Source organism: Chroicocephalus ridibundus, chromosome 6 (genome assembly GCF_963924245.1).
Source record: "Chroicocephalus ridibundus chromosome 6, bChrRid1.1, whole genome shotgun sequence".
NCBI classification, from domain to species: domain Eukaryota; kingdom Metazoa; phylum Chordata; class Aves; order Charadriiformes; family Laridae; genus Chroicocephalus; species Chroicocephalus ridibundus.
Window position 1 is genome coordinate 54228609 of NC_086289.1, and position 14209 is coordinate 54242817.

At 38.8% G+C, this 14209-nt stretch overlaps 1 protein-coding gene across 3 annotated transcripts in view; it reads right to left on the minus strand.

Annotated features, from left to right (window-relative positions):
• Nucleotides 1-237: 237 nt before the first annotated feature.
• The window catches only part of CLSTN2 (calsyntenin 2), a 377450-nt gene continuing 363478 nt past the window's right edge, over nt 238-14209 (minus strand). For all 3 annotated transcript variants that reach the window (XM_063337606.1, XM_063337605.1, XM_063337607.1), the window contains exons 11-17: nt 11043-11191; nt 9357-9574; nt 6498-6668; nt 5720-5865; nt 4195-4318; nt 2420-2604; nt 238-1805 (exon numbers count right to left, since the gene is read on the minus strand). In XM_063337606.1, the coding sequence (XP_063193676.1) occupies nt 1593-1805; nt 2420-2604; nt 4195-4318; nt 5720-5865; nt 6498-6668; nt 9357-9574; nt 11043-11191 (1206 nt within the window). In that variant the 3' untranslated portion in view covers nt 238-1592. The remainder of the gene's footprint in view (nt 1806-2419; nt 2605-4194; nt 4319-5719; nt 5866-6497; nt 6669-9356; nt 9575-11042; nt 11192-14209) is intronic.

Consider the following 14209-nt stretch of genomic DNA (forward strand, 5'->3'; position numbering starts at 1 on the left):
CAAAAGCAAAAGTCAATGATGAAATCGTAAAGAAAAGGAAGTACTTAGGAAAACCCCAACAGCCAAGCCGCTAGACTGCATTCACTTCCATGCCATTTTGGTTTTTTATGCGTTAGAGCAGTTATCCTAGCAAGTGCTGCATCATTTGGTATGCAGAGCATTTGAAGATGCAAAGATAATTAAAGAAAGGGGACAAAAAACCACACCACACAGACTTATCAACACATTGTACGTAGCTTTGCTTTTTTTTTTTTTTTTTTCCTTTTGAAACAGTGTTTAAGAAAAATATGCTGTGTTACCATAACAAACTAAAATACTCTTTCAGCCTCTTAAGAGTTTAGTTTTTGTTTTCACTTCTTTTGGTTCCAGGTAGGTTTTGTTTGTTCTTGTTCTACTTTATAAAACCTTTTCTCAACATTAATGGCTTCAGGAAGAAGAAATAAGGGAGAATTATGAGCACAAAAGAGAGCTGACAGTTCCGTATGTAGCCATTTTCTCTTGTGCCACTCATGGGTGGGTAAGGGTACAGAAGAAATAGGGCATAATGTTTTATAGAATACAGTCAGACAGGAATTCCAGCTGGCATTCACTAAAGCAAAAGGGGACATTTTCCTCATGTAAAATCATTGTTTAAATCCCAACCATACATAGCTATGGAATAATGGTGTCACTTATTTTCCACTACTTCAGTAAGATACTGCAGGAAGCTAATGATTTTACAAGACAGACGGTTTAAAGCATCGATTTGCTGCAAATTGCTCAATCCATAACTAATGAGCAGCTCTACAGGTTTCCAGTAAATCAATCCCATTAGAATTTACAGTTTGCATAAGAGCCTATTACTCAGTCTGTGGACACGGAACAATTTTTTTTTTTTTTTTTTTTGTAATCTGCAGCAGCCCCTTATCGTTGCTGGTTTTTTCAACTCTCAAGTTTCTATGGGTGGGTTGGATAAAATCCCTGTCTTAAGGGCTCTGACAGCATGCCTGAAAAATACACTGTCCACATCTACACAGGCACACATGCATCCCGTGTCAAGTCCTAGATATTCCTTGTAGAAGACGGTTAACATCCAAGAAGGCAGGACAAGATGACAAATGGAATTCAGTCTCTGTCACCTGTAACACTAAAACTTTGCCCCAATTTGAAGGTGGATTATATTTTACACCTGTAAGAGTGTGAAGTCAAACGGCAACTGTTATTTGGACCCACACAAGTAATTCTTCATAACAAGCTGCAATCTCTCCTGTATGAAAAAAATAGCAAAGGCAAAACCCCCCTGTGGATTGAGTGACAGGACTTTTGTCACCTATCTGTGGTATAGAAACAGGAAATTGAGAACTACGCTTGCTAACACATCAAGTTCTAGACTACTTTATTACTGGTGATGCCAGTACGTTTGTACCACGTTTTCTCCGGGCTTTGTAAGAAAAGGGTCACTTCTTCTATCATTATCAATCAATTTGTACAACAAGGTCATTTTAGGCAAAACAGTTACAGGCAAGCAGAAGTTCAAATCCTGTCAGTGAATTCATAGACTCTGAAAAAGCATTGTATTGGTTGTTACAAAAGAGCAATGTGGCTGGAGGCTGTTAGTACGGGAGAGTTGAATCATCCCACTCCAACTGCTCTTGCCTGGTGGCATTCTGTTTGTCTCCCTTTTGGACAATCACTTCCTCTTCTTCCTCCTCTTCCTCATCCTCCTCTTCACTTTCATCTGATTCAGCACTGGTTGTGTCTTCCTCTTCATCTTCCAGGTCTTCTTCCTCACTCTCCTCTTCTGTCTGGTGAGGCTTTTCATATTTCTGCAGCGCATTTAAAGAAATGAAAGAGAGACAGTAGAAGAAAAGTGCCTTCTTGCTAGCCAGTGGCGGTGAGAACGTGAGCATAACAGGCGGGGAATATCTGCTTTCCAACATTATGTGACTATTAGGCATCAAATATGATACAATTCAGTAGCAAATATTCAGAAACTAGTGGAACAAGAATGCAATGTCAATAAGCAATATCTTTGTTAGTCAAGCTGCCAAAATTTAACCCTTCCTTGTCAGTTTATTTAAACTGCCGGTCGTTCCCCATCCTTTTAGTGTATTAATGCTTACATCAAAAAGTTAAAACCAAAGTAACTAGGGTGCAAATACGGATGGAGAGGAAGCAGTGTTGTACCCACGTATTCTTTACCATCCTATTTAGTGATTATATATGGCAACAAATATTAAGTGCTCAATTATATATTATCATGGTGTGCAGAGCTGAAAATTGAGACGGGGTCCTGAGTGTGTACATACAGGCAACTGTTCTACCGAGCCTAAATAAGCGTAATCTGAAAGAGGCTCAAAACTCCCCGCTGAGTAAGCCACCAGGCCAGACAGTAACTCCTGGTAGTATCATGACATAATACTATGCCTCAGATATGTACCTCCATAGGGTTGACGGTAATAGTCAGAGCAGAATCATCCCAATCCATTTCATTTTCTTTACTTCCTTCGTTGTCTCCAGAGCTGTGCTGATGAGCTGTCCGAATCCGATAGACCCCCAAGGTTATGATGAAAACGAGTATGCTCACACAGATTATGATAACAATAGTAGCCACACTTGGAACAACTGGAATGAAAGGTGGAAAAGGGAATGGGCTTATATTGGTCAAACAAGTTGCCTACATAACACTAAATACATTGTGTGGTTTTTCCCCTCAGTTCCTCTGCCTTTGGATTGAGAAGCGGCACAGCCATACGCTGTCTGCCTGGGACTACGGAAAGTGTTGACAAGTGCCCACCTACTGAGGCAGAGCTTACACTTTATAATGAGCATTATAAATCATAACTAAAAAGTAAGTATGCCTACCATTTGTTCTTTAAGCCACTTTATTACAGAAGACAAGCAGTCAATCAGCGCAGAAACAATTACTTTTAGAACAAATGTTTTTGCAATAAGGTTCAGCTGCGTGTTGTCTCCTTCTGATTACAGCTAAGGTGTTAACCTCACTTGTGAGAAAAAGTATATCTTAAAGCTTCTGTTTTCAAAGGTTTCAAACATTTGTACTGTGATTTCAATCCCAGCTTCCAAGAACTAAAACAACACATTGCCATTCTAGTTGCCTGTGTTACAGCCTTCCTGGGAGACTCTTGAGGATTCAAGATGTTTTTCCTCACTGTTCTGTTGCACTCTGAGAAGGCTCCGCCTCCACCAAGTCACAGGAAGAAACCTCTCTGAACTCTCTTATATTATCAGCTCCATAATTAGGTTAGTGAAGAAGTGCTGCCACTTCCTATGTACCTTTGCTACCTCGGTACTGCAGTTCCAGGAGCTTTATTAGTTCCCCATTTTATCACCTTGACCTGCCTGTAAGAATGGAACTCTCAAATCAGAACAATATTAAAGTAAGAAGAAAGAACTAGTTTGCAATTTCCTTTTAGCAAAATGTCTAAGTGTACAGAAAAATACACTCATTTTCTAAGCATAACTGTACATAACTACTTATAACTACCTACAGCTTTACTGTATCGTTCAACTAAATCTGTTGAATGATCATTCAACTAACGTATCATTCAACTAAAAGAATTTCAGAATCTAGCATTTAAAGAGATATCTCTGTCTTGGGTTTAACAACTTCATTGAAAAGGCTTCAGACTTGGCTTCAGATTTTAACTCATACATTCAATTGAAATCCTGTATTTAATATATATTAATGGCCCCTGTACATGGCTATACGGACCTATCTTCTCTCCAGAGAACTCCAGACTGAGGCCTGGACAGCAGCTAACAGAAGCACCGCAGTAGCTATATATTTTAAAAAATAATACAAACATCTCTTCCTTTTGCTTAGAAAGGGGTCAGCAGAAATTAATATGCCACAGAAATACAGATGTACAAAGACAATATGAGCATAAATATTATCCTTCATACCATTCGATACTAGAAACAAGACATTTTCTTAACTATGTGGGTCAAAGTACATAACCTTTAATGAAGACTTTAAAACAGGATACTATTTTTTAATTACAAAGTACCTTGTTGGAAAGAAAGAAGAGAATTCAATGTTACCTTCTTTCGTACCTGTGCAATGATCTCTGTGAAGTTTCACAATCTGTAACTATGGACTTCAGGGCTTTATTTGTTGACCAAGCTGAATCACAAGGGAAACACTGACATATCAGAATCACTAGAAGCAGTCCCTGTAAAGTTGTCACATACCTGAGTTGTGAACAGCACTTATGCTTCCCTCTGGGTGGTGGACAGATTGGAGAAATTGTGGTTCTACTATCATATGACTTACGTGGTCCATGAAGTTGGAGTTGGAGCTGTGTAGAATATTAACCTGACACAAGAGAAAAATAAGAGACCAGATAGTAAAAAGAAGTGCCTTATATTCCAAGCCTGCTGGCTCCATACATTACACTGAACTATGAAGTTCATCACCAGATAGGAACATTATTATACAGATGTTAAAGGCCAAATTAACTTTTTTTTAGACTAGTGAAAAATACACAGGTTAATATATTTCTGATTTCTAGCATTAAAATTTCATTCTAACATTTCTAGCTGTAGACTATTAAGTGGCACAGAAAAGAATTTTTTTGATTTACTTGTCTGGATAAGTAACAATTTTTTTTCCTCCGTACTAATCAGCTTTTCAGTGTTCCCTGACAGTTAGTGGGAGATTTGTCACTCTGAATATTGACAGAGAACGTATTAAACTCGTTGAGATTAAAACCAATACAGTAAGAGAAAATTAAAAGAGGTTTCAATTTTTCCGACGTCCCTACTTTCAGAGTGAATTTCTTTGAGGATACGATCAGTTCTCTGTCCTACCAATAGTTATGGTATAAGCAAAAACCCTGAAGTCATTGTGAGGGCTGCAGAATGCGATGGTGAAAAGAATTCTCTATACAACATACACAAGTAAAAACTTTCAGAACAAAATTGTTAAGTTTTGAGCCTGTTGCTTAGAAGGTCGTGCCCCTTTCTTCAGAATAGGTCCACAATTCCTGCTGAGAGGCATCAGTAGTAATCCTCAGTCCCCGAGCCATTGTGCTACACGGCACGTGTAAGCTCAAGAGAGCTATACACATATTCCTGTGGTGACTGCCCGTGTCTGGGCAGTGGATCCGAGGGAATATGACAGATGAAGTCCATCCTATGCATCCTGTATACTGACTTTCCTCCCCAAAGAAATCTGAAATCATGTAAATTATCAGGAATAATCTCCATCTGATGAAGAACAAATTATAAAACTTATTGTAGGGGGGTAGTGCTTGGAAAAACTGAAAAGGTGAATGCTGCAGGAATAAAAAGTATGTCAGGTTAAGCTAAAAAATAACTAATCTAAGGAAAATAATGAAGCTGTAATGATTTACTTTCAAGCAGGTACATAAATCTTTTGAAAGACCTGCAGGAGATTTTACGTCATGGAAAAACAATGATGATGATCTTAGCCTCTATGCTGTTTGCACAGGAGTAATTCTTTGTGTTAGTGGAGTTCAAGGGAAGGGATCATATCCTTACAAATGCAGCAGAATAGAGAGTTCCGTATTGAGGAATGCCCACAGAAGTCAACTGCCTATTTATATGGAACTTAGAATTTTTCCTCTATTTGATTATGGTTACCAGAACCTATCAATCATTTTGCACGTTTTAAAGAAAACTCACTGTTGCTGAAGATAAGGCTAGTGCTCAGCCTCAGTGCTGGAAACAAAAACTTGACTAAATGATTGCTTACCTCCAAGTTAAATTCATTGCTGGTGTAACGTCCATTTAGCTCTGAGCACTTGACTCTGAACTTTCTGTCAAAGGTGGCAGAAGTGTACCAGTTACGGTATCGAACCTGCCGAAGAACCTGTTCATAGCTGTGCATGGTGTCCACACCTGAAATGGTGGTAGAGCAGTAATAATCTCAAGGAGATGCTACGTAACAAATGCTCTGTGCAGTACAGGAGAAATCAAATGTTCACAGAAAATACAAAATTTGGCAGAATAATCTGAAAGTGGCATTTCATCAAACATTCGCTGATAAAGCCTCTGGTGACACTAAATTATGTGAAATTATGAGTTTTTGGAAATGAATGTAGGTCCGTAACGGAGAGGAACAAATACAACAGCAAAGATTTAGAATAAATTGTTTAATAATGGAAAAAAATGGTCAATGAGTTACCAACACTGTGCAGGAGCACTGAGGAATCCCCTCATTCCCACCTTCCACTGTGATGGTCCAAAGAACCCCCACATTTACAGAAAGCAGTGTTGCTATTTTCCTTATTTGGGGAGTAGCAGGAGGGATGCTGGGATCAAGACAAAGTGGTGCTGTATTCCGGAGGCTAAACACAGCCCACCCAGAGATCAAGAAGTGACGACGCTTTTTGAGACACAGTCTCTCCTGGAACATTTTAGGGGCAGTACACCACAGATTTCTGTCTGATTTCTTTCATATTAGTCCTTGCATTCCAGTAATGTAATTGTTGGCGGGAAGAAATAAGGGAAAGCAAAGTCCATGAACTTACCATAGATTGAATATCCTGCTGTGGAATTTGTGGCATCTAGATGTTTTCCTTGAAGCTCCACATGATCTAGTTCTAAACACTCTTGTTCAGGATCTAGTTCTGCGCCGATGACCAAAATATCACAGAAATCCAAGTTGTGGAGCATTTCCTCTAATACCACTGGCTTATTGGCTGTGAACACATGGCACATACCATGAAAAAAAGACAAAAGAAACCAAGATAAATGGTCACTGAACAGCTCACTCATTTTATGTGCTTTGCATCAGGGCTTTCAATTTGTGCGACGATGGCTGAATTGGTTTTTGCCAATACTTGAAGCAAATCAAAAGAGAAGTGTCTTGCCTGTTCAGGTGCTATGATGATGAAGGCCTACAAATTCCTAGTGAGACAGATAGAAAAATATGTTGCTCTGTAATAAAAGGCATTCAAGAACAGTACTGGAAGTAGGAAAATGAAATTTGATCCTGGAAATAAATTCTTGTAAACAATTGTTTTTCAATACTGTATTGACACCAGGTTGGTATCACAAATTCATTCTTTTTTCAAGGAAAACTGAACTGGAAAAATACATGTCAAATATATCTATGCTTGGATGATTTTCTCAGTCACTCTATGGCCCATAAAGAATTTGCATGACAAAGAACATGGCCATCTATCCAAGAACGTGGCATTATCATAAATGGCAAGACCCTGTGTTGTGTGACTTGGAGAAATTGAGTTGTAAACTGACTACCCTTCAGTACATACGGTTAAAAATAAGAATTCTGTCACTGGAAAAAGAGCAGCATATTGATTTAATATTTTAATTCTCTGGTCAACTTAGCACAGAGTGTCTGGCAAGACAGCTTAACCAGCTCCCTGAGGGCACCATAGACACAGAGACTGCAATCTTGTAACTTAGTGTGAATTTCATTTTAGACGGTGTATGGGGAAGGAAGGCACAGACAGAAAAAATCTTATGGCCTAGATTCCCAACTCCCGGTACAGTGAATTTGGATATCTGAACTCTAAGTACAGCTCTAACTTATCCAAAAACGCAGACCCAACTCAAATTTGCAGGATAGACAGACCTGAATTTGCTGAGGCCGATGAGTTGGACTGCTTCATGGGAAGCTATGAGACAGCAGCTTCGTTGCTCTGGCAGTCAGTGGGCAAACCGGAGAGGTAGGGGCAGCAATTTTAGCTATTGGTGGGGTCCCACCGATTTCTCTACTGTGGCACAAGCAGCATCACGTTGGCATTCCGGGGGCCCTCTGCAGGTAAATAAGGTCTCAGAGCCATAGTCATGCTGCTGCCTGTGGGAACTGCCTGATCTGCTTTTGATGAGAGACAGACCTAACTGGTCCTGTGACTGGGGAATACAGGGTGACTAAATCAGCCTCCTCAGGCTTGCCATGCGCGTCTCTGCTACAGTCATGATGATCAGGTTACGTAAATTCCCAATAAGCGGAAAAATAGCTATAGGCAGATATACGTCAAGATTTATGGCTGTCTCTGCCTTTGTCAGATAATATCTGGGCTGAGAGAAATAATGATTCAAGCTTATAATGCAGGAATTCAGACTTAGAATTCAATAATATTTTCCAAAACACAGTTAGTCCCAAAGCCAGTTATTATCTACCCCTTTTAACCACTCTTAGTGCAAATAAACAAGACATGGCATATTAGGAGGTGCCTGACTTTCAAGGAATTAAACAGTAGTTTTTTGAATGCCACTATGTTCCTTTTCAAGACGGGATTTACGCTTTTTAGGTTACAAGGTGCTACAACAGTAATTATGTCAATAATTGTACTGGGAAAAATTGGGATAGACAAGATTTATGAAGGCAGCAGTTCCTACTTCACTGAAGAGTTTTGAAGATGTGTAACATTTAGGGACATGGAGCGTTATACATGCATTGCGTCTTAAGTGATGGACAATGATCACTCTTTTCTATGCAAGCATTAATTTTTTTACATACTGTAATTGTATGCAATTGGTATTGCGACATAATACACTTTCCAGCCTTCAGAGGACAGATGCAGTTTCAGGCAAGTGATAAGCAGCATTATTACAGAGCATTGCTTCAGGGAATCCATGCCCCTACACTTACACATCATTAGTCATTTTATCTTTTCAAGGGATGTACATCTAGTTGCTGCTTATTCCAGTCCAACAAATATTGTTTAGAATGATTCCTCAGATTACTAAGCTTTTCATTTACCTTGCACACAAATATCCAAAAGGAAGATTCCTTTATAGACAATTATTTTTAACCTTATTTATATTTCTGAACATTCACCTAGTGTCAAATGATACTAGTGTCAAAAATAGTGTCAAATACACACTTCGCTCAGCATTAGAATAAACTATCATCATTGAAAAAAAATCTTTGCAAATTATTGTATTTACGTTATATAGGTGGGAAACTGAGGCACAAGGTTACTTTGTCAAGTATCACCTACAAGTCAGCAGCAGAGCTGGAAATGAAAGAACAGACTAAAACTCAACTATTAGTCAATTACTGCTTTCCACTTTATCAGTATAATCAATACAATTCTGTTACAAATAGAGAGATTGTAATGAAAATATGTTATTCAACAGAATATGCAAAGAAGAGCAGTAAGGAACTATTCTGAAGTAAGCACGATGCTAAAGAGAAAAGCTGCTTTTTTGAAGCACATGCTGGTCTCTCACTAACGCATTTTTCAATGTGTTTAAATGAATGTCAGTACAGCATTACTGCTGACTAACGTCGCCTAAATTAATCTGGGTGAAGTGACCTCCTTTGTGTTACTTGTTTGCACTATCCTTTAAAAAATATGAGTAAAGAAAAACGTTACAGAGTAAATAATAATATTTAAAAGAAATACACAAACCTCCGTCATGTTCTTTTGAGTCCACTGGATGCTCCGTTTTAGTGACCGTGCTGACAATCCTGATGTCAGGTAACAAAATAACACCTCTTTCAAATTGTTCAGCTGGTCTAGCAAAGTGGTCCATCCCACTTATTGTAATCTTGGGCTCATTGGCCTGAAACACCATTACATACGCATCTATATCTGGGATACTAATGCAGACATCTTCACCAAAACATCTGAAAAATATATTATTCATTAACTGCATGTAACACATTGCACATCAGAGGTGCGCGGCACTTGCACTGCCCCAAACCCATCTGATGGCTCTCATCCTTTTGTATCACCACAGCATCAGTCCGTTGCACACTTTGACACTGCCACACGTAAGGACATGCATCTGTACCACCACGGACACAGGACAGCAGTGACAGTAACAGCTCTGGTCCTCTCATCCACCCCCCCCCCATTCACAGCTACTGAAATTACGTAGGGATAACTTAGAAAACAGATTCATGACAAGCTCAGTCTTTAGTAAGGTCACTATGAGAATAATATTTTGATGTTTAACTGACATTTTACAAAGTAGCGAAGAGTTAAAAAAATTAAAAGTTAATTACATGACAACAACTAATTATAGTAAACCTAACATTAAACTCTCAAAGTGATATTTAATAAACATAATATGGTTAACTTGTCATGTGTGACTAAAAGGGCCTAATTATTCATTTAAATTGGACCATCATGAACTCATTCTGGCACTCCCTAGTATTTAATGGGGAAAAAAGGGGCCTATAGTAGCATTTTCACCTGAATCAGCAGAGTGCTTTAGAAGTGAATCTCCTGACAAACTCTGCCTTACTGCATCTTGGCGCAAGGCTTGGGTTAGCCTTGGAATGTGCAAACCGGACTGCTTCCAGTGAAACTACATCAGAAGATGCTCTCCAAATACTTAGTGTGGGCAGCCGACAGCACTAGACTAAACCTAGTACGTAGTGAGACCTGTACACACAGTGGCTGTGAGTTCATAGCACTGATGTCTATTTTCACTCTAAAGATGTGCTTTCACTGCACTGCACAACTTGCTGTAATAGAGACATACCTCAGGGGAGCTCAGGAGCTGCAGATGGCTCTTTGGTTATGTAGAACTGTAAACATTATTGTGCAGGTTCTGTCGCTATCGTTGCACAAAAATGGAAGGCCACAAATTTCTGTTTAACACCCAACACCAGTACTTCAGTGATGATGGTCTTATAAGGATACAGACAGCTAAAGACTATTGCAAGGGTAGCTACAAATACTGTTCTCACAGATATGTCGTATGCTAGATGTAATAGGCCTGCTTTAAAAAACTCATGGCTCTAGCTATCTCAGAAGAAACTATAACTTTTTAAAATGAACAGTAAAATAAGAATGCAGTAAATGCAAGTACTGTTCAGTCCCGATTGTATGCTCCAATGAAACTATAAAAAGAATGCAAGTAAATTATATTAACAAGAAAAGTTTCTTAAAAGGACAATATCGAAAGAAAACCACAAGATAAATCAGCATAAAAGTAAATGAAATTCATCCTTTACGCTTAATAACATGAAAGTATGATTTAGCCATGTAATTTAGCCAAAATTCTTCTTTTTACATGTCCTAAGAAAAAAACTAAGTCATTAAAAATATTCCTGATCTAATCAGTTCAGCTGAAGTATAACTTACTGGACTTTAGATGAGACTTTGAGACGTCGTACGCCTGCAGTAGGAAACTGTCTAGAATTGATGTATGAGACCTTTCGGAGAGCTTGATTTATATTCTCAATGTCATCTCCTTCCATGACAAGGACTGACTGGGAAGGGTTGAAGTGATACTAGGGGAAATGCATATAATTAGTACTTAAGGTACCAGGTAGAAAGTACAAAATAAGACATTTTATAGGAATGTTGCATGGACAGAAGTTTAAAATCTAATGATTTAAGAAAAAAAAAATTGGTAGCTATTGTTGGCTGAATCCACATGTTGCTCCCTAAAACATGTGCTTGTATCAGTCACCTATTTCATACCTGAATAACTACTGTTAGAATTAATTTTATAGTAAACTAATCCTGATTTGCTGTACTTTGCCCCCAGCCTCATCAACTTTGCTGATACTATTTCTGCAGCTGTAGAATTCAAAACCTTAACTTATTGTCATCATTATTATTACCATGTGATTTTTTTAAGTTAAACACATCCTTCATATGAAAATGTTAGCTTAAACCAGAGTAGCATACAGAAGCATATTTTTCCTGCTTTCTGTTTGGTTTTACCCTGGGCTATCTTTCTGAGATATATTTCAACATGAATGAACAAAACAATTACAACATTTCCCTCCTACATCTTTGTTAGTGTCAGGCACAATAACGGTTATTCTCCTGTCTCTGTCTCATGATCAATATGGGTGTCATGATTTAAGATGGAGCTGCTACTTGCACAAAGCCACTGCTCATTTGAGCCAGCAAACCTTGCAAAGTCAATGGCTATTCTCGTAGCCCTCATCTTTCTCTAGTCCTTTGCACTGAACCTGAAACAGTCTTGCTGACCAAGAAACTTTGCTACTATATCCACATAGGAAATGATTGAGTTTATCTTCATCCTAATTCATCCTGATTTCTTTTTTTTTGTCTGTTAATTGGTTCAGTAAACCATCTGCATTGCAAAGAAAACCAGATGAAGCCCCTTGATTTTGTACCCCACTGTGTGTGAGCACAAAACACTAAGAAATGCACCCTTCTCTCACATGCAGTCCCCAGAGCTGGATATTGATTATATGACCATGTCCTGTTGGACACAGACAATGGTTGTCTACACTTCCTTACAATCAGAAAGGTTAAAAAGCAAAAGAGCAAATAGACTGTGAAGAACAGAATGAAGCACCTGGTTCTCTGTCGAACAGAACACCGAGAACTGGGTTTAGAACTTGTGCAGGAAGGTCGTAACACACTGAAGGGTATTTTTTTAACAAAGAGGAGGACTAACATGAGTCACAGCCTGCATACACTTCTTTCTCTTTTCAGTAAGCTAGCAGTAGTAGAGAATAAAATTAGCAAAAGATGACTCTAGCTAGCTAGTTAACTTAATAGCTCAGCTGCCAGAACAGCTGGAATGCTGCCAAAGGGACTGCAGAAAGCCCCAGTCGGAGCCATTTTTGTCTTTCTCATTAAAAAAGGCTAAAAATAGCAACAGTTTAGACAGCGTTTCTGAGAGCTGTCACAGATATCTGAAAATTAGCCTGCAGACATAAAAAGTCCAACAGTACTGTGTCAGAAACTGTATTACAACTGCATCGCTCTTTCTTAGGTGGCTAAAGGGTGAAGCTTCATGAGTCCAAAGTGCCCAGAAGAAACACCTTCCAATACCAGTTTGCCTACACTGAATCTGCTAAGTGCTATGTAAATAGCCACGCAGAACCTGTCATCTGTGCAACTGTCACACATCCTCGTCTGAGATCAGGTATGCTTGTTTTTGACACCAGAAACACTTTCTCTTTATTAATCTTCTGTTCAAGGTCAGGTGCCAACTGTTCCGCTTTCATCTGAGCTTCTTTCTGTCAGCGCCAATAAGAAACCCTACCACAATCTCTCTGACTGCTCTTTCATTTTTGCCTCCTGCTGTTGCATGGACTGTTGAACTGGCTGAGGAAGTAAAAATGAAAGCAGTAACTTTAAAAAACCACTACACCTCATCTGTATTATGGAAAATGAAAATGTTTTGAAGTTTGATGAAAGAAAGAAAGGGAGGAAAACAATCCCTCATCTTCATTTTCCCCACTGCACTGCTAGTACAGTAAGAAAGCCATGCTGGAGCAGCAGTGGGCAGTATAAAGGTATTTTTTCCAAGCCCATGACACAACAGACTACTCGAATACTGTAAAAATTCAGGGTGTGACAATAAGGAAGTAATTACCATGCTTTTAAGCATCATGGACCAAGTGTACACTGCTGTTATTCATGTAAAATCCCAGCAAAGAACTTACGGGTAGGCAGATACACGTGCGCTCCAGAAAACCCTACCTGCTCTTCGTATGCATTGCCTTTTAAAAATAGCTTTTACTCTTAAGTGTTTCATTTTGCTGTGAGAGGCAACAATGTGAAATTCTTAATGATGTCCTTGGTATGATGAAGAAAATAGATATCTTTGCGGTGTTTTGCTCATATGTAAAAGCTAGAGCTATCAAAATTCCTCTTTAACTTTGCACTTTCAATCTAATTTTTACCATTTTCAGAAACATATTGGTTATAGTACACCACTGTAACTTAGCACCTAGACAGACATTTGAGTGCATTTCAGGTCAGTCTCCTATCTTGTATAATGAAAAAGTTTAGCTAATAAAATGTAGTACATAGCCCTTCCACTGCACGCTCCAGGTGAAGTGTTAGAGCACCACCCTCCTCCCCACTGGAAAAACAGCGGTGCAGTTTCACAGCATACACGGTCTGCAGCCAAAGAATCCTCCCGGTTTGAATGTGAAGCTCAGCTCCTTTGGAAGGTGGCATTGGGATTTGTGTGCTAGGAAATAGCTTAAAAGTGTGTTTAGATATTAGGCCTGCCATCTAATAATGGTACCAGTAAAGAGAAACTGACAATGCAGCTCATGTAAGTATTATAGAAGTTGGAGTCACAATCCTACATATGTAGCTAAAAGAATAGAATTTGCTTACAAATGCAAAGTAATCTGGCCACTATGTCAACTGAAACAGGATTTCCCTCTGTCTGCTGTTCTCCAATCTTAGAAAAAGTGTTACAATATCAGTAAAGATAGTCATATGTATAATGAAGACGGATAATGCTTTATACACAAAACCGTAAAATTTTGATTTCTTGACTTTAGGTTTTTTTATTGTCCAGT